Source organism: Triturus cristatus, chromosome 1_2, assembly GCF_964204655.1.
Source record: "Triturus cristatus chromosome 1_2, aTriCri1.1, whole genome shotgun sequence".
Taxonomy (NCBI): domain Eukaryota; kingdom Metazoa; phylum Chordata; class Amphibia; order Caudata; family Salamandridae; genus Triturus; species Triturus cristatus.
The window spans coordinates 999803167-999822448 of NC_140580.1; the positions used below are offsets into that span (position 1 = coordinate 999803167).

General features: G+C 44.5%; 1 protein-coding gene across 2 annotated transcripts in view; it reads left to right on the forward strand.

The window, feature by feature from the left end:
• The window catches only part of LOC146868568 (ryncolin-2-like), a 304312-nt gene that overhangs the window by 129590 nt on the left and 155440 nt on the right, over window positions 1-19282 (forward strand). For both annotated transcript variants that reach the window (XM_085611342.1, XM_085611352.1), the window contains 2 exons: window positions 7229-7356; window positions 15729-15858. In XM_085611342.1, coding sequence (XP_085467468.1) covers window positions 7229-7356; window positions 15729-15858 — 258 coding nt within the window. The remainder of the gene's footprint in view (window positions 1-7228; window positions 7357-15728; window positions 15859-19282) is intronic.

Sequence of the window (19282 nt, forward strand, 5' to 3'; positions counted from 1 at the left end):
ACATTTCCATTGGGGGGGAGCAGTGAGTTGACAGTTGTTAGAAGGCGACCTCAGAGGAGCCCGGAGGGGGCCCTGGCTATCCTGAGACCAACCCTCGAGGTATCGTAGCCGGGCACTGGCGGGAGACTCCTCAGGGGAGGAATCTCGTATCTAGGATCGTACACTCGGCACCACACGAAAAAGAGACACCACACCGGGAGTTCTTAAGAGCAAATCTTTATCAGATCGGAGTTGTAGGACCTTTATGATCAGCAAGGCAAATATATACAAGTGGAGTGCGGGCTCACAGAGTCTTGGAGGGGGGGTAGGAGGTAGCGGGACAGTCTTTGGGGATATGGATCAAATGCAGGAGCGTACCCGGCGCACAGCTCACAATCCTCGAGCTGGGGGATACGCTTGTCGTCGTCGGGGTCCGGCGGGACCAAGAGAGTCTGTGGGAGCCGCGAGTCACTCAGCAGGGCTCAAGCACAAGTTCGGAGGTCTTACGATCTTCAGGGAGCCGCGAGTCACTCAGCAGGGCTCAAGCACAAGTTCGGAGGTCTTACGATCTTCAGGGAGCCGCGAGTCACTCAGCAGGGCTCAAGCACAAGTTCGGAGGTCTTACGATCTTCAGGGAGCCGCGAGTCACTCAGGAAGGACAGTCCAAAGAGTCATTGCAGTGGTGGAGAGGGTTGCCATCAGGGCTGGCTCCGTGACTGGCGTCTGGCAGGTGCTTGGCCTCCAGATACTCCCAGGGTCCTCTTGGGATGGCCCCTTTGTCGTTTGGCAGGGGGAGCCCTGCTGCAGGGCCAGTGGGGTCTGAGGACTCACCCCTCTCTGTGGGCGCAGGGGAGGATGGTGAACTGTCATTGTGCAACCCACCAGAGGGAGGCGGAGGTGTTGTCAGGTGCGCATGCCTGTCCCTTAGTAACACCACTTGCTGGCCCAAGAGGTCCACGATTTGTCCCATGTGGCTGTCAATGGACCTCATCATCAGGAGGAGCTCGTGCAACAGATCGTCCGACCGGCCCGTTCGTCCCTGGGCCTATTTGTATGCACCCAGGACTCTGGTGATGTTTTCCAGGGAGTGGGTCCCAGCCTCCTGGTGTCCCTGGGTGACCCTGCCCCTCCCACCTGCCCTGCTGCCACGGACCTGTTGCCTCACCACTGTGGGCACCCGCATCCTCTCCCTGCCCTCTTCCATGGGTGGTGTGTGCTGGGCATCCTCTGGGACAGGGAGGGTGTTGCAGGCAGCACTGGTGGTGGTGGCCACACAGGCTGTGACAGCAGGGGTCTGCTGTGGCGTTGTTGCCGCAGATGTGGTGGGGGGGACGATGGGGTCCTGGGACCTGTTGCTCCCTGTCACACCAGATGGGCCGGCTTTGAGCTCATCGTCAATGGAATCCTGTGAGTCAACATCCAAGAGTCCTTGTACCGGGGGTGGAGACTGGCTCTGCAGGTTGCTGGTGTTGTCCTCGGCAGTGAGTTTTTGGTCACCTGTGGGTCAGATGTGAAATGGTCATTGCAGTGCACCCGGCAAGCTTTGTGTTAGCTGTGTGTCATTCACTTTTTGTACACTGCACAATTGACATATCACATTGTTGACTATGTGCAGTACTGTGCTTCCTGACATGATGCAGTGGTATAAGCATTACTTGTCCATGGTGCGAGGTGTCAAGGCATACCATGCGAACTGTGCACAATTGAGGTTTACAGGTACTTGTTGCCATCTAGGGCCTGGCACAACATGTGTTTAATTGAGGACTCATAGTTTATTTGTCTGAAATAGCAGACGTCACATCTGGCCATGGACTGGCCATTGTCATCTCCTGCATCCCTTTGTCCTGTCATGTGCATATCTTGCTTTGTGCCACCACACATGCTTTCATATTTTTAGAATGGTCCTTGTTGCACTTGCTCCATGGTGATGCATATGTAACTATTTGCTGTGCATGATTGTGCCCTGGCTTTCTTCTACTTGTGCATTGTTGCGTCACACTCTGGTGGTTGTGACAGTTTCCTTAGCTTACCTGTGTGCACACTGTGCTTGGCAAGGGGGTAGGTATGCCTCTTTGTGCAATGAGAGGGCTGGTGTTGTGATATGGCACCATTTAATTGGTGAAAAATGGGTGGGTGCACGTACTGGCTACCTACCTGTGAGTTTGTTTGGTGTACTGCAATGGCTTCCAACTGCTCCTGGGTGTGGTGAGGGAGGGCCCCATCCTGCTGAGGTGTGGGACAGAGGGAATGGTGGGAGTAGTAGTGAAGCCCTCCCAGACACAAACACCCTCATTGTGAAGATGGCTACCTACCTGTAAGTTTGATGAGGGTTGTGTAATGGCTGACACATGCTTCTGGGTGGGGTGGTGAGAGGGCTCCATCTTGCTAGGCTGTGGGACAGGGGGCATGGTGAGAGCAGTGGTGCAGGCCCCCCGCCCCCAGACACCCTCATTGTGAAGATGGCTACCTACCTGTAAGTTTGTTTGGTGTACTGCAATGGCTTCCAACTGCTCCTGGGTGGGGTGGGGGGAGGGATCCATCCTGCTGAGGTGTGGGACAGAGGGAATGCTGGGAGTAGTAGTGCAGCCCTCCCAGACACAAACATCCTCATTGTGAAGATGGCTACCTACCTGTAAATTTGTTTGTTATAATACAATTGCTGCCACATGCTTCTGGGTGGGGTGGGGAAGTGCTCCATCCTGCGCAGGTGTGGGACAGAGGGGATGTCGGGAGTAGTGGTGCAGGCCTCCCACCCCCAGATACCCTCCCAGTGAAGATGGCTACCTACCCATGAGTTTGATGTGGGTTGTGTATAGGCCTGGGCGAAGCACTACGCTACGCTCGCGTAGTTTGCGAAGTTCGCGCTACTTCGCACTACGCGAACTGCACGTAGCACAGTGCGAACACGCGTAGCGTAGTGTTGCGTAGTGCTGCGGTCATTTTTTGCTTGCTCGCGGTCCTCAACGTCAAGTTGGCGACCGCGAGCAAGCAAAATGACATCCTGGCGAGACTTTTTCCTTGTTCGTGATCGCGAGCATGGAAAATAAACCTCCCGGCGAGATTCACAACGCGAGAAGGTCAGGTTTCTCATTGCGAGGCGATGAGAAACTACCAGTTCGCGTTGAGAAAGCTGCAGCTCGAGGAAAAATCTACTCGAGCAGCAGAAAACTACAGCTCGCACTGTGCAAGATGCCATTTTCAATGATTGCACAGTGCCGGTTGCTTGTCCGCACTGTGCAATCATTGAAAACAACATCTTGCACAGTGCGAACATGTTACTTCGCAGTTCGCGAAGTGCTACGCGTAGCTCGCGTAGTGCGAACTTCACTTTGCGTAGCTTCGCGAAGTGCTACTTCGCGAACTACGCCCACCCTTAGTTGTGTAATAGCTGACACATGCTTCGGGGGGAGGGATCCTTCATGGTAGGCTGTGGGACAGGGGGTATGTTGGGTGTGGCTGTGCAGGCCCCCCACCCCCAGACACCCTCATTGTGAAGATGGCTACCTACCTGTAAGTTTGTTTGGTGTACTGCAATGGCTTCCAAATGCTCCTGGGTGGGGGAGGGCTCCATCCTGCTCGGGTGAGGGACAGGGGGCATGGTGGGAGTAGTGGTGCAGGCCTCCACCCCACAAACAGCCTCTGTGTAAAGATGGCTACCTACCTGTAAGTTTGATGTGGGTTGTGTAATGGCTGACACATGCTTCTGGGTGGGGTAGGGGGAGGGATCCATCTTGCTGATGCTGTGTGCCAGGGTGCCTGGTGGGAGTTGTAGTGCTGTCTGTCTGTACACATGCCCCCATGGTAATATTGGTAGCTATGTTTGGGGTGAATGGGAGTGGGTGAATGTTGGATCTGTGAGCCATGTTTTTGTGAGTGTGTGGTGCAGATGGATGTTATGTGTCCTAGGTGGTGTAGCTTTGTAGTTGTGCAAGGCAGTACATTGTAGAGTGGCGGTAGTCATTTGTTTGTACTTACTAGCCTCCACTCCCCCGGCTGCTCCTGTGAGACTCTCTGGATGCAGTATGGCAAACACCTTCTCCTCCAATTGTGTGAATGGTTTCGGTGGAATGGTTGGGCCACCACCAGTCCTCTGAGCCAGCTCACAGTTCTTGCTCCTCCTCTCCTTGACCACCTTCTTCAGATCATGCCACCGCTTCATGATCTCCTTTTTTGATCTTGGGGTGGTCCCTACTGCATTGACCCTTTGGACTATCCTATCCCACATTTGTGTCCTTGTGGCTAATGGTGTCTGTTGGACCAGGGTACCAAAAAGCTGTGGTTCCACTCTGACTATCTCATCTATCATGACCTTCAACTCACTCTCAGTGAATTTGGCCATTTTCTGTGTGGCCATGGTGTGTGGTGTGCAAAGTGATTGTGGGTGCAGGAGTGTGAGTGGTGGTTGTGGTTGTGCTGTGTATAGTGTGTGGTGTGCAGGAGGTTAGTTGTGCTGGCGTGGAGGTGGTGGTGGTGCTGTGTGTGGTGTGGCTGGTGATGTTGTGTCCTTTGCCTCTCCTGTCAGCTGTGGTATGTGTCCCTTCTCGCCTGGAGTTTTGCAAGGAATTGTGGTCAGGGAAGGGGCTGGTTTTATACTCAGCTATGTGGGTGTGTCCAATTGGGGTGTTGCTCACAGGTGTGTTGTCCTGGGATTTGTATTTTTCGTTTTGCCATGTGGTTGTGTCATTGGTGTGTGTTTTGTGTATTTGGGAGGCATGTCTAGTTTTCTGTGTGCACTTTTTGGCCTTCTTGTGGGGTTTTGGCTTCGCCCGCCATATTTTTGACGGTTCGTACGCCGCGGTGGCTGTGCTTCAGCTCTTCCACTGGCTCTCCCATTCACCCCATTGTGCGACCGCGGCGGTCGTAGATAGCGGTACGTACTGCGAGACCGTCGGGGATATACTAATTTCCGGTGTGGTGTCACCACTATACTTGCAGCGGGTTGTTGTTTTTCCACCGCAATTCCAACTGCCGCGGATGGATTTTGGCCATCTCTGCCCGCTACGGGCGGTTATTCTTGGCCTCGTACCGCCGTGGTCAGATTTTTTGGGTGGTTAATCCTAATTTGGCTGCCGGTTTTCCCACGGTGCCGGTGGGCGGTTGTTTTCCGCTTCCATGGCGGTCGGGGTGTTTTTCCGCCCACCATCCTAATGGACATCATTGTATCTGTGGTGTATTGTGAGGAGAGCTGCCTAGGGGAAGACAGTGAGTTGATGACATCTGTTGAGAGTAGAGTGACTGAGACACAGTTAAATGTGACACCAAGGTATGATGGTGTGAAGAGGGTGCAAATGCCAGCATTTTGTCCCAGAGAATGGATAAGTTCCAAGTATGAAAAATATTTTAAAATTGTAAAAATAATTTGTGAGAGTTTTGGAAGGCACACCGAGTTGTAAAATGTAAGGTGGGAGGAGAAATAAGTGGAGGAAATTCTGAGGAGGATTTATTTTCCTGCCATCTTGTTCATAAGGGTTCCCTCAGTGCTTTGGTCGACACCTGTAATGGAGAGTAGTCTCCTTATCTGGGTGGTGATAATGGTGCACCTGATAGTCATTGGACAAACAGAGATACAAATGTGAATTTGGTGTTACCGAGGGACACCATTACCAGCCAGTGAAAGTTAAGCATTGTATATGCTTTCTAGTTGTGTTGTGCAACAATCAACCAAGAGCTGAATTAAAGAATACATGGGTGAAAGGATGGGTACTTAAGAGCCGGATGCTAGTTTTTCAAATGGTGGTGATCCTGATTTGAGTGCAAACTCAACAGGGCATGAGAATATATCTCCCTCAGCTGGAGCTACAGCAAACCTGATTACACTATTTGTTAAGAGTACAGTATCCTCTGCTGAACCTTAGCAGGATTGTGAAAAGTTTACACGCAGGTATCCAGTTGTGTGTGAGGACTTTCAAGGTTATGAGGTTAATATTATCTGTGGTGATCATAGGTCGGCGTGAAGGCCAAATTAATAAAGCCATTTTCCATCCTAAGGAACATGCTAAGTGTGTGCTCAACTAAGTGTACCAAATCCACGTTTTGGGGTTTTATGTGTTACCTGTACTAGAACCCAGTGAAAACAGGGATGGTACCATCTGTACCACAACCAACTATAATATCATAAATTAGTTTAGTAAAAATACATGACTCGGGGGCAAGAATATTAGATCCAAGATGTCCTACTCAGCCCAACCATGATTGACTTCTGAAAGCCTGTGACCATGGAACTAGCTGGATCAGATAAAGAAATTGACTACCACGAACAAGATTATAATCAATTTTTGAATGTAATTTGATGTATCTCTAAATTCCGAACAAGGAACTGCTAAATGGGGCTGAATAAAAGTCCATCATACACACTAGTCAATCGGACTTAAGGAAGGTTATGTTCATGGTGCACAATTCGAAAGCACTTTGCTCAAAACCCTGCTTAGGTGGGGACATTTTGACTCACCTTTCAGTGGATTGGATCACAAAGGCGCACCAAAATACAAAATAAACTATTTTCAGACACATTTACTCACACCTAACTTAGTGATTCATATGGCCTGGTTTCAAGTGTATGATGGTTGGGGATTTTTTTCTAACACATGAGTGACTTGAAGAGGGCATTGATGTCTTTTTCAGTGTTATGATGTGTGGCTAGTTGGAGGATGATCATTTTGGAAATGCATTGGTTAAGTGAATATTGGTCCAGACAGCTTTTAATTTTGCCTGGGGCATCATTGTCTAACTGACCACATTGGCATCTCCTGTGAACTCGAGGTCTGGGTATGGCTGTGTAACCACATATGTGAGGACTCTTACACTTCACAAGTTGGCAAAATGCCTCATCTAGTTAAGCACTCCATGTTAGCAATTCGTAAGCTCGAATCATGACAAAGCCAGCTCAACCTTTCATCTTACTGAGGTCTGTATTTTGAGTACCATTAATTTTGACGAAAGTAAGACCTGCTATTTTCACCACTCCAATTTTGTGTTATAAAAGGAACACCCTTTTGCATATTTGTATCCTTCAAGAAGCATGTTTTTTACATACATGCAAGCCTAGGTTTGATTTTTGAGTTACACGCCTTGTAATATGAGTTGACTGACAATTTGCTGCTTCTCCATATAAAAAGATATTTTGCTTTCTGTGCCATTCTCTTTAAATGTATGATTTTTGATTGAATGTAGTTAACAGTTCACATAGTCTATACGTGTTTTACCTATATGATATTTTGTTTTATGTTCTCTTCACCAACCAATGATGCAGGGGCAAGAAACTGCAAGGAGCTGCTGGAGCGAGGGGCCATCCTGAGCGGCTGGTACACCATTTGCCCCGAGGAAGGGAAACCCATGACTGTGCTCTGTGACATGAACACAGATGGAGGAGGATGGATTGTAAGTTATCAAGTTGGTCAGATAATATGGACACTATGAAGGGATGCCTCTGATAGTTCTTCATTTAATAAAACCCCAGTTATTTGAAAAACATGTTCTTTTTAGTGTTATGTAAATTGTGTAATTAACACAATTTTCAGTTGTTTTAGGTGAGGATTGTTTCGTTTGTAGGGGTGTAGGGTGGGTAGTTAATTCAGTAATAGATTATTAATAATTTAATAGATAATTTTGTTTTAGGTGCATGTTATTGGGTCTGTAGGGTTAAAGGGTGGGTAGGATATTAAGTAATAATTGATTAATTATTTGGGTGGGAAGATATTTAAGTAATAATGAACAATTAATTGTTAATGTATCATTAATTATTTTATGTATTACTTAATATGTTAATTGTGTTATAATTTTGTATTTTAATTATATTTTAATTTTGTGCTGCTATGTATGTGGGAGCATAGTGTGGGAATTTAATTAAATAATCAATTAATGACATTTTTTGTTTGATAATTATTTAAAGAATGTATAATTATGTATATTATTAAATTGGTTTTAAAATGTGTATATATACAAATATATATATATATACCAAATTTCGCTCCTTCTGGACAGCTGGACCCAAGAGAGGTGGCGCATACGCCGGCGGAGCACGCCGGCTTGCAAATGTTCCCACAAAAGTCCAATATCATGCGCTCTCAGTCACCAAGAAAATTCAAATCCAAAAATAGGAACAGAGAAAGTGAGCACGCCTGAAGGAACCACTGCCCCAATCGTGGGCGTGTGGGCCAGCCTTGGATCTGTATCCCTCTTTTTTTGAGACCACCCCAAAGCTATCGAGGATTCATTGCTTGAGAGTTAGCATGCTAGGAATCGCAAGCATATAATGCTTATACCAGTGTGCCCACGTGGATGACTTGAAGGCAGCAAAGTGCATTTACGATTTCTCAGCAAGAAGCTGATGGAAATGAAGTGTCCCTGGATAAATAACGGTCCACTGGGTTTGTGTCACATGTACTTCGAAAGTATTTAAGTAACTTATCTGAGCGAGGTCGGACACAGTGAGCAAGGCGGACTCGTCCGCCGAAACGCGTCCGGGCCACAGCTTTGAAATAAAGAGTTATCTTTGAAACTGCATCCCACGGAGTCAGCGCCTGTTTCCAATTGTGAGAAATTAGGATTGGAGTTAATATATATATATATATATACCAAATTTCGCTCCTTCTGGACAGCTGGACCCAAGAGAGGTGGCGCATACGCCGGCGGAGCACGCCGGCTTGCAAATGTTCCCACAAAAGTCCAATATCATGCGCTCTCTATATATATATACGCTCCAAGTTTCCACCAAAAGCCTGTCTCCGAACTCGCGGCAGGTGCACCAGAAAACGGGGATGGAACCTGTTTGTTACACAACAACCAAAGCTCGCTAGGTGCACTCTCAGGACGTGTCAAAATTATTCGCAGACGTATTTCAGCGTTATGCTTTCCTCAGTGCGGTAAAAACTATATATATTGTGTGCTGAAGGCGTATGCAGTGTGCTTCCTGATCTCTGCGGGTGAACGTCGGCGTCCGTGCCCAGACGCATAATATGCCACAGCTCCAAAAAACATATCTCTCAGAGACGTGGTGCCATGGTGCGAAAAATGTATTCAAAATTAAAGTAGTGCTTGTAGACAGACAAACGTCTACTTGTTTCGGCTAAACTAGCCTTGTTCAGGACGTTTTTCAGCCAGGACAGCAGACATTTTGTAAACTTCATTTACACACATATAGAAAACGGCTTTGCCGCGATGGCGTGAAGATGAAAATAAGTGTTGGCCATCTTTTAACCTGCCTGTGCCTCATAGTATCTGTGCACATATCAATTGTTTCAAGGCAAAACATTGCAGTAAATTAATTTGTACATAAAAAAAATTCAAATAGTACAAAATAACAAATAATGTTATTAAACATACATAATTTCCAATATTCTGCTGTCAACTATCAGGATCATAAATGAAGGCAGTACTTCGAAAAATAGCTACTAGGATTATGTTGACCCCTTGGCCACAATAGTTTATCCACAAAAGTAGAAAAAATAAATGAAATAGAGCCCCATTGGGCTGAATAAGCTCAACAATACATGTCTTGGTGTCCAAGTACTACAATGAACCGTACCAAAGCTTACGATTTCCAACTGCTATTCATCTCTGTTAGTAATATGCATACCATTGGGAAAATGACATCTAAAATAATCAAGCCCGCACAGGCACAAAAATAATAAACTATGTAGAATTCATTGAACATACAAGATTATTCAAACTATATAAGTTATGAGATGTCAAAAATACCCTTCACACTCAATATTTTTGTACTTATCATTATATGTATAGAAAAACTATATTCTTGTGATCAATATTTTTGACACAATATTTTAGTATCACGATATATGTGATCTCGATATTCTGTCACTGAAACCATTGGAGTGTTACCTCAATAGATTGCTAGTGGTTTGAGCATGTGCAAACATTTTTACTATCACCTTTTGTGGGTTTTCTATTCTTAATTCTTCCGGGGCCAGATTAATCATCATTTGGTGCATCACAGCAAGACAACTTGCTGTGCCGCGTCAAATGGATAGAGCATGAATGCACCATATTTACTAACATATGGGACATTCCCGGTCTCTCTCTGCACTGGTGCAGTTGTGCCAATGCTTGCACCATGTTGCAAGGGTGCCTGCGTTACAGTCAGGGTTTTATTTGTAGCAGAAGAGAGTCATTTTCCTCTTTCTACGTGAGCAGCAGGATGCAGCACACTTAGAAAGAGAAAATAATGAGGAGAAAATAAACAGTTCTCCTTGTTATCCCTCACCTGGGAAGGTGTAGCATTTTGATGCATTCACAGGTTTACTACTCTTAGTAAATCTGAAAATGTGCAATAACCATGGGTGGATGCGTGGGAATGCCCATGCTCCACCCATGGAACACCTTCTTCACCACACAAAGTAAAGCAAGGCAGCGACTTGCGCTGCCTTGCTTTTCTCCAGATTTACTACACCTCGCAGAGTCACGCAAGGTAGCTCTGCATGGCATAGTAAATCTGACTTAAGGGCTTACGTTGGGCTTACGTCACCTTGTATGATGCAACAATGACACAAACCCTTAGTAAACCTGGGCTAAATTTGACACAAAAGTGGTGAAATACCCAAAGGCACGCTGCAGTCTCACTCGCTTTGCACCCAGAAAGAGGCCTGGAAAGGGAATGTAATTATCTGAAACAATAATGGAGCTTACAACACAGTTGAAGTTAGAAAAAGGACTACTGTTTAATTGAGGCAAGAGAAAGTGAACCCTAAATAATATAATGACTACCTGATAACTCAAGACAAATTAAGTCCCCATCTGCAAGCTTTTGGACACACTGAGCTTCAAAACTTACAAAGCTCACTAAAAACGCTCAGGTGGAGGAGCAGTGGCCAGGTCTATGCATTGCTGCCCAGTAAATCTGCAGTCCTCATTCTCCATTGTTGTACATGCTCTCCCAAACAGGAAATGTTGAATTGGAGTCTCATGAGTTAGAAACACAACTCGTGGGCTTCCAACTGATTGCCTCTCATGCCAAAACACCAGCAGGTCATTGGCTATTACCTGTGACTTTACACAAGTAACCTCTTAACCATAGGTGACTTCTGAAAAGGACATAAAATAGAGAGTGAGAGAAAGAGAATGTGTGTGTGTGTGTGTGTGTGTGTACACGTGCGCACACTTACCACCTCCAAAAGTGGGTGTCTAGGCAGCAACACCCATGGAACTTTTCTCAAACTACCAGCTGATGACTAACCTTGATGGATGAAGGAGGCTTTAGATGTGGCTGACCAAGGGACCCCAATACCTGCCCACGAAGAGGAAAAGCTTGGTGAACCAGGTTAGAGTTGTGGAATGGCTGAGTCCTGTAATACCGCACTAAATTATACTGTGGGTGGGTGGGTGGAACACCTAAAGTTTCAATTATTTTCCCACCAACTACAACCTGGCCATGCCACTCTCTGTGCTCCTCGCCTCAGCAAAGCTTACTGACAGGCTAAATCACTTAAGATCTCACTTTAAATATGTATAGTTTCACTCTCTTATACTTTAACATGTGAAGAAGGAACATACATTGTAGCATACATTTTTGGTAGAAATTCCAGATCCTTGGTGCATACCAGGAGAGGGCCTTTGGTCTATTGTTCTTCTTGCACTTCCTTGTCTTGAGCCTGGCAATGCTGCTTAGGGTACTGCAAACGAGAGAGCTTGAGCCTGTGAGCTAGAAATGATGAAGTGTTTACTTTTACCAACAATCAACTTGCAGGTAATCCAACAGGCTAAAAAGATGACGCAAGTGACTCGAAGATACTAGTGTAGTTCATTAGATGTGGGGGTAACTCAGCAGTGTTTCTTCAACACTGTTTACTGTTATATCAATTATCACATGTACACAAATCAAATCTTTAATAAGTATTAGTAGAAGGTACTTAAAGAAAGTTACCTTTGCCTGCCCTAAGCCTTTGGGTGCTAATTTATATTATCCTCTGATGAGGTATGAAAACTGGTTGCAGGGCAGAGAACCAGGCCCTGGGTGTGGGGGGATGTTGTTGTTTTCTTCACAGGATTAACAGTGAGTTAGGCCCAGGAAAATTATTAACTTCGAAGAGGCCTACTCTTTCACAAGCAATTGTCAGCTGACACCTGGACATGGCCCTTCTTTGATAACTCTGCTAGGCAGGCTCCAAGCACAGTGGAAGAAGACCTGGCCCCAGAACTGTTTTAGAGTGCCCACAGAGGAGGCACGGCTCATTTCCATGGCTACCAATCTGGGGCGGCACTGAAGCTCTGCATAAGGGTAGAAGGGTTTCACCATCTAGGATTTAGGTAGAGAGGGGCATTGTGGGATTGTAGGGCACACAGGGAATGCTTCTGAAATGTGCAAGGTTACCCCTGGGACATTTTACTCTATTAGTTAGGGAGGGGCTAGGATTTGACCTCACAAACAATCTAGTGCCAGGCATAAATGTGGCATCCTCAGTACCCTGATTAGAGCATTTTCTGAAATTGTGGAGTAACAGAAGAGGGCTGGATATGCTGGCTGTGATCTGAGAAGAGCTATGAAGAACTGGGCCTGCTCTCCCTTGTATCAAGGACAGATAAGTGACTCTAAAGGTTATCTGGCTGTCCTGCTGGGCAAGCTGCAAAGACACAACAAGCTTCAAAGAGTCTATTTCCTGAGACTGTTTAGCTTACCAGTTCCTACTGGACCAGCCTGACCCTGCTGCTGCCTCTGATGTAGTGAATAATTACCTCCTGGGCAAGCTGCAAAGACATAACAAGCTTCAAAGAGTCCATTTCCTGAGACTGTTTAGCTTACCAGTTCCAGCTGGACCGGCCTGGCCCTGCTGTTGCCTCTGATGGAGTGAATAATGACCCCCACAGTGCAGCCTGCACTGTCCCTAAGCAGTGTCAAAGTGTACTCCTTCTACTAACACCTGAAAACCTAGGATTTAAAGACTTTTTGGCTCTAAAGACCCCTGGAGGACTGGTAGAAACCTGTCATGCTTATCCGATGAAGGTGCAATGCTGCTGAGCTAAAGATTATGGTTTTCTCCTGCTTTTCGGCAGCAGGAAATATTTTTCACCTGGACCTTGCAGAGATTGTATCTGGCCTTATGGAGACCTCTTCGGCTACAGCATGCAGCCTTGTCCTCTGGAAGAATCCAAGCTCCAAAAAAGTGATTAAGTGCAAATGTAGAAGTCTTCACTGGGTGAAGGTGTCAAAAGTATCCAACCCATGAGAGACCTTCTCCCACACAGAGGTTTCGGGCTAAAATTCAGCAGCTTCACTGGGACTTCTTCTAACAGCTATCTGACCTCATGCAGTTTTTCTCAGCCACAGCCTATTGGCTTGCCCTGTGAAGATTTTTAACTTTCAGAGACTAATTCCAAAGGTAAAACTTTCATCCAGGGCGATCCAGAGTTCTATATCCAACTGGCGCTCCATCGCAGTTGACCTTAAATCATGCCTAAACCCTAGTTTAACCAGACCAGTTGACTGTGGTTGGTTATTAACACGTTAGCACTATTTTTAAAATGTATCATGTAAAAATGTAAACCTCCTGTTCTCCATATCATATTTCATAATTAGTTTGGTATTTTTCTTGTTTTGTGTTTTGACATCATTAGTGTTTTGGTATTGTATTGATTCTTTACACATTGCCTCTAAACTAAGCCTGTCTAATTTGTGCCACGCCTACCAGGGGTTTGAGCTCAGGTTTATTTAGAGACTTTAGTGGTTCACCTTGCCAAAGACTGATTATTACTTGAAGAGTGTGCTCATCCTCCTCAACCAATGACCTAGTTTCTCACACCTATTGAATCCAACACATTTCATGTACTTAGGCGAGGCTTTTGGTAAGCATACCCCTCATGATATGCAGGCTTTATCTGTCTCACTTCCCTCTCCTGATTCAATGGCTTTCCTCACTATTCTTGCGTTAGGCCTGCCCATGGGCATTTAGGTTTCACAATTTTCTTATTGGATGATGTATTGTTCCAATGCTAATATCAAACCTCGTGGTGTAGTGTATTGGACAGACTATTTTCTGTCCCTCTATTTATCTCTGCTTTCCTCCTATCATGCCTTGTCCCTTCCTTCCTTCCCCAGCTCCCTTTTTTGAACTATTTTTGCTGCAAACCACACTATTGTCGACCATGTCTAAATGGGTTTGTTTTATTCTTCAAAATCCCTGTCGGACTAAAATAGATGTGGTTCACCTGCTATGCATTTTCCTGGTTTTACCTTGTTCAGGAAAAGGCTGTTAATGCCACTGAGCCAATCCCTAGGGAAAAGAACAGTAAAAGAGCATTTGTAATGCTTCCTTTTGTGTAAGAATATGCAGTTATGAAGAAAACATGATAGGTGCTGGAAGTATGCAATCCAGCTTTTAGCTGAATGTTTGTCGGACTGTAAAGTTTGTGTTCTTTTAATTATTATTGTTGACCATGCATAAACCACTTTAGCCATAAAAAGCGCATGGAATTCAATGTTGTATTGTATTTTAACCAGAATTAGGTGACTCTACAGATCATTGGAAGGTGTTATTTTATGAATTGCAGACTTTCTTAAAGAGATATTTTTACTGCTATTGACTTATTTTAGCTTTTGTATACAGCTTTTGTCTTGTCAAAATAGTTTTAGGGGAATGTGATGATTTTATTACGTCTAATCAAAGTATTTGACTTGACACTTCTCTTCACTTTTGCATCATCCGGGTGATCCAGTAGACTTTTAAAATTGTTTTTAGATCAATTTTGAGAACCAGTAGATCTCCTAAGGATCATGAGTGCGAAACTTCAACCCATGTAGCAAAGAAAAGCCCAATGGAGCAAACCTCCCATCATGAACTGTCAGTGGGAGCAAAGATAAGATGTGGAGCACGGACAGATGAATGATCAATAATGCCGTACACCAAGACTACTTCAACATCCCCAGACCACAGCCTTAATTCTCGCAGAACAATAACATGGTTAGATGCCAGAATGATGTATGATGATCATTCATTGACCTCATCAGAAAAGGGAACATTGTACTCAGAAGGTCATTACAGAACATGAAAGGAAAGAATAAACTTAGGAGAAATGTTCTGCTCAACATTACAATACAGAGTTAGCATTGAATCGTATATCACTGATGGAGTAGGGCATGATTCACTCAAGAGCCCAAACCTGATGCTTAGCATCCTCGGCCATCAGTAAACAAGCCAAGCGATCTACTTGTAGGCAGGCATAGTGCCATTAAATGGGTAAATTTTGGGGGAACAGGAATTTGGACAACTGGGAGACTATAGATAGATCATCTGTCATGAATGGCAAGTGGAAAAATTGACTTGCTGGCAGAGTCATGATGTATAGTAACCATATGCTCCTAGGCAGACCCAGCCACATTATCATTCAATGAACAGGAAGGTAGAGTGGACATCGGACAAACAAGCAGGATGCTGTCTTTTACAGTCATTGACAGCAAGAAAATACTCACAAAACAGTGACGTGAGTAAAAAGGAAGAAAATAACTAACTGACAAAGAAAGTAATTAATGATAGAAACTAACTGGAATGAAAGTGGAGATACCAGTCATCTTACAACAGGAGAATTAAAAATCTCAGGACACACAAAAACAAGCAGGCGCTGCAGATGTAGGTGAATCAAGGCAGCTTCAAGTCTCGAAGGAACCTAAAAATTCAGAGCAAATCATAACATAATTAAATCCTTTTAAAAGCATCTTATAATAAGATAAAATAGGAAAAATGAATGGTGTGAAGTAGAGAAAGTACTGGCTATGGAATAATCACGTATTATCTATTCTCCTGCAGGTATTCCAAAGACGCTGGGATGGCTCTGTAGATTTCTTTCAGGACTGGAAAACATATAAGAGAGGCTTTGGCAGCCAAATGACAGAGTTCTGGTTGGGGAACGACAATCTTCACTATCTAACATCAAACGGTAACATCATAATACATTTTGATTTTCAATTTCAATAAATATTTATTCGATCCTAAAAAGATCATAAAAGCACAGAGTAAAATGGTACAATAAAATTCATATGTAGTATATTATCACAAATACCAAGCTCAATGCAATACAAATATTAAAAGCATTAAAATAACAACAATTAATCAGAAACTAATAGAAGAAAAGTTAATGCTACCCTACATTTCCGAAAAACTAATTTTCTTTATATTAACCCCTTTGGTGCATCCGATGCACCAGTGCTCATGTGCGTAGGACGGCCCCCGCCGTCCAATCCCATGGCACTAGAAATCTCTCTGGTGCGGGCAGATACCTCACTTGTGTGGGTGGGCCAAAGGTCTGTGACTGGGAAGAGCCATAGCACAGCACATTCTAAGCGTTTCATTTTTCAAGAAAAACATTTTTAGCGGATTCTGCATTGGACAGTATCATTTTACTCTGGAGACCAAGGGGAACACTAGGTGGTAGGACGTTTGTGCCGGCACATTGATCCTACACAAAAATGTGTGGAAAATGTGATTTTTATAGCTAGATTTGAAGTTTGCAGGGGATTCTGGGTAAGAAAACGTTGGGCGATCCACGCAAGTCATACCTCACTAGACTCCCCAGGGTGTCTAGGTTTTGGAAATTTGTTGGTTTGGTAGGTCTCCCTAGACGGCCGCAAGCCCGGGGCCAAAAAACCAGGTGCCCGCCCCTTGCAAAACCAGGTAGTTTTATGATTGGGAATTTTGAAGTCTCCACAGTACGATTTGGACCATTTCCTGTTGCAGCCACTATGCCTACCCACACAAGTGAGGTACCATTTTTATCGGGAGACCCTTGGGAACACCAGGTGGCAGGAAATTTGTGTCAGCCCGGTGATCCCACAACAATCCCACACAGAAAAGTGAGGACAATTTGATTTTGTTAAGCTAAATTTGAGGTTTGCGCGGGATTCATGGTAGGGACACATTGGGAGATCCACGCAAGCCATAGCTCACTTGACTCCGAGGGGGTCTAGTTTTCAGAAATGTGTGGGTTTGGTAGGTTTCCATAGATGGCCGCGAACCCGGGGCCAAAAACCAGGTGCCCCGCCCTGCAAAACCAGGTAGTTTTCTGAAAAGTGTGGATTTGGTAAGTTTCTCTAGATGGCCGCTGTGCTTAGGGCCAAAAACCCATTAGCACCCCCTTGCAAAACCAGGTTGTTTTGTGATACGTGATTTTGATGTCTCCACAATACATTTTGGTCCCTTGCCTGTCGCGGGTACTTGACTCACTTACACGAGTGAGGTATCATTTTTATCGGAAGACTTTGGGGAATGTGGGGTGAGGGGAATTTTGTGGATCCACGCAGATTCCAGAAATTTCCATCACAGAAATATGAGGAAAATGTTTTTTTTTTTACAAAGTTTGAGGTTTGCAAGGGATTTGGGGTAAGACAACCTGATGAGAGCCACACAGGTCACCCCATCCTGGATTCCTCTGGGTGTCTAGTTTTCAAAAATGTATAGGTTTGCTAGGTTTCCCTAGTTGCCGGCAGAGCTAGGGTTCAAAATCTACAGCTAGGCACTTTGCCAAGAAAGGGTCAGTTTTCACTGTAAAAATGTGCTGTGTGCATGTCGCGTTTTGCACCGTTTCTTGTCACGGGCACTAGGCCTACCCATACAAGTGAGGTATCATTTTTATCAGACGACTTTGGGGACTGCAGGGTGGTTGGAATTTTGTGGATCCACACAGATTCCAGAACTTTTCATCACAGAAATGTGAGGAAAATGTGTTTTTTTGACAAAGTTTGAGGTTTGCAAGGGATTCTGGGTAAGAGAACCTGGTGAGAGCCACACAAGTCACCCCATCCTGGATTCCCCTGGGTGTCTAGTTTAAAAAAATGTATAGGTTTCAGAACTTTCTATCACAGAAATGTGAGGAAAATGATTGTTTTTTTCCAAAGTTTGAGGTTAGCAAGGGATTCTGGGTAAGAGAACCTGGTGAGAGCCACACGAGTCACCCTATCCTGGATTCCCCTGGGTGTCTAGTTTTAAAAAATGTATAGGTTTGCTTGGTTTCCCTAGGTGCCGTTAGAGCTAAGGTTCAAAATCTACAGCTAGGAACTTTGGAAAAAAGGGTCATTTTTTACTGTTAAAATGTGGTGTGTCCACATTGTGCTTTGGGCCGTTTCCTGCCGCGGGCACTAGGCACAACCTCACAAGTGAGGTACCATTTTTATTGGGAGACTTAGGGAAACACAGAATTGTAGAGCAACTGTTATTACCTATTGACTTTTGATGCATTTCTGTCTTCCAAATGTAAGACAATGTGTAAAAAAGAAATCACTTTGAAAAAATGTTCTATAATTTACCTGCCAGTATGGGTACCCACAATTTTGGTGACGTACAAATAGCTACTGTTTCTAAACTCTATATTATGTTCCCATTTTAGAAATACATAAGTGTCTTTCATACCAATTTTTTACTGTTTATACTTTCCCAAATAAATCACTGTATACCCGGTACGCAAAAAAACACCATTGGAAGACGCTGTTCAGTTATTGGCTCCGTGTTCATCGGGTTCTTGGTGAACCTACAAGTCCTATATATCCTCACAACTGGAAGGGTCCAGCGGATGTAACGGTATATTACTTTAAAAAAATCTGCCACACTTAGAAGAAGTTACAGGTGAAAACGTTGGAACAAATGACTGTTTTTTCAACTCATTTTCAATTTTTCCAATTTTCAACTGTTAGTTTCTATAAAAAAAACCTTGAAGTATCTACACAAATGACCCCTTGCTGAATTCAGAATTTTGTCTACGTTTTTGAATTGTATAGCTTTCCAGGATCCATTATTGCTTTCATACTCATTTCTACATTAACTGGGGGGTGGTTGAAAGCACAAAAACAGCAAAAATAGGCTTTGTCCCAGTAAAACCAAAACTGTGTAAAAAGTTTTGGTTTTGTGACAAAAGTCAGTCTGTCTCTGAAAGCTGGGAAGATGGTAATTTTAGCACCACACATTCTTTGTTGATACCGTTTGCAGGGAAAAAAAAGATGCTTTCATCTTCCGCACTTTTTCCAATTTTTCCCCCATAAAACAAAATGTATCTGTATTTTAGCTAATTTCTGGGTCCCCTCCAAGGGAATCAACAAACCCTGGGTACCTTTAAAATTCCCATGATGTTGCAAGAAACAGACACAAATCTGGTGTGGATACCTTATGTGGTCAAAAGGTTACAGGGGCCTAGGTGCGAACTACCCCAAATTTCCCAAAAAGGACTTTGCATGGGGGAAAAGGCCTAGCAGCGAAAGGGTTAAGATATAACTGAATAAAATGGCAATATAAGCCACAGTAAAACATAAAATGTAACAGATACTGTTCTTCCCGGCCATTGCAAGGGCACAGGGAAAACCCTTTACTCCATGTGC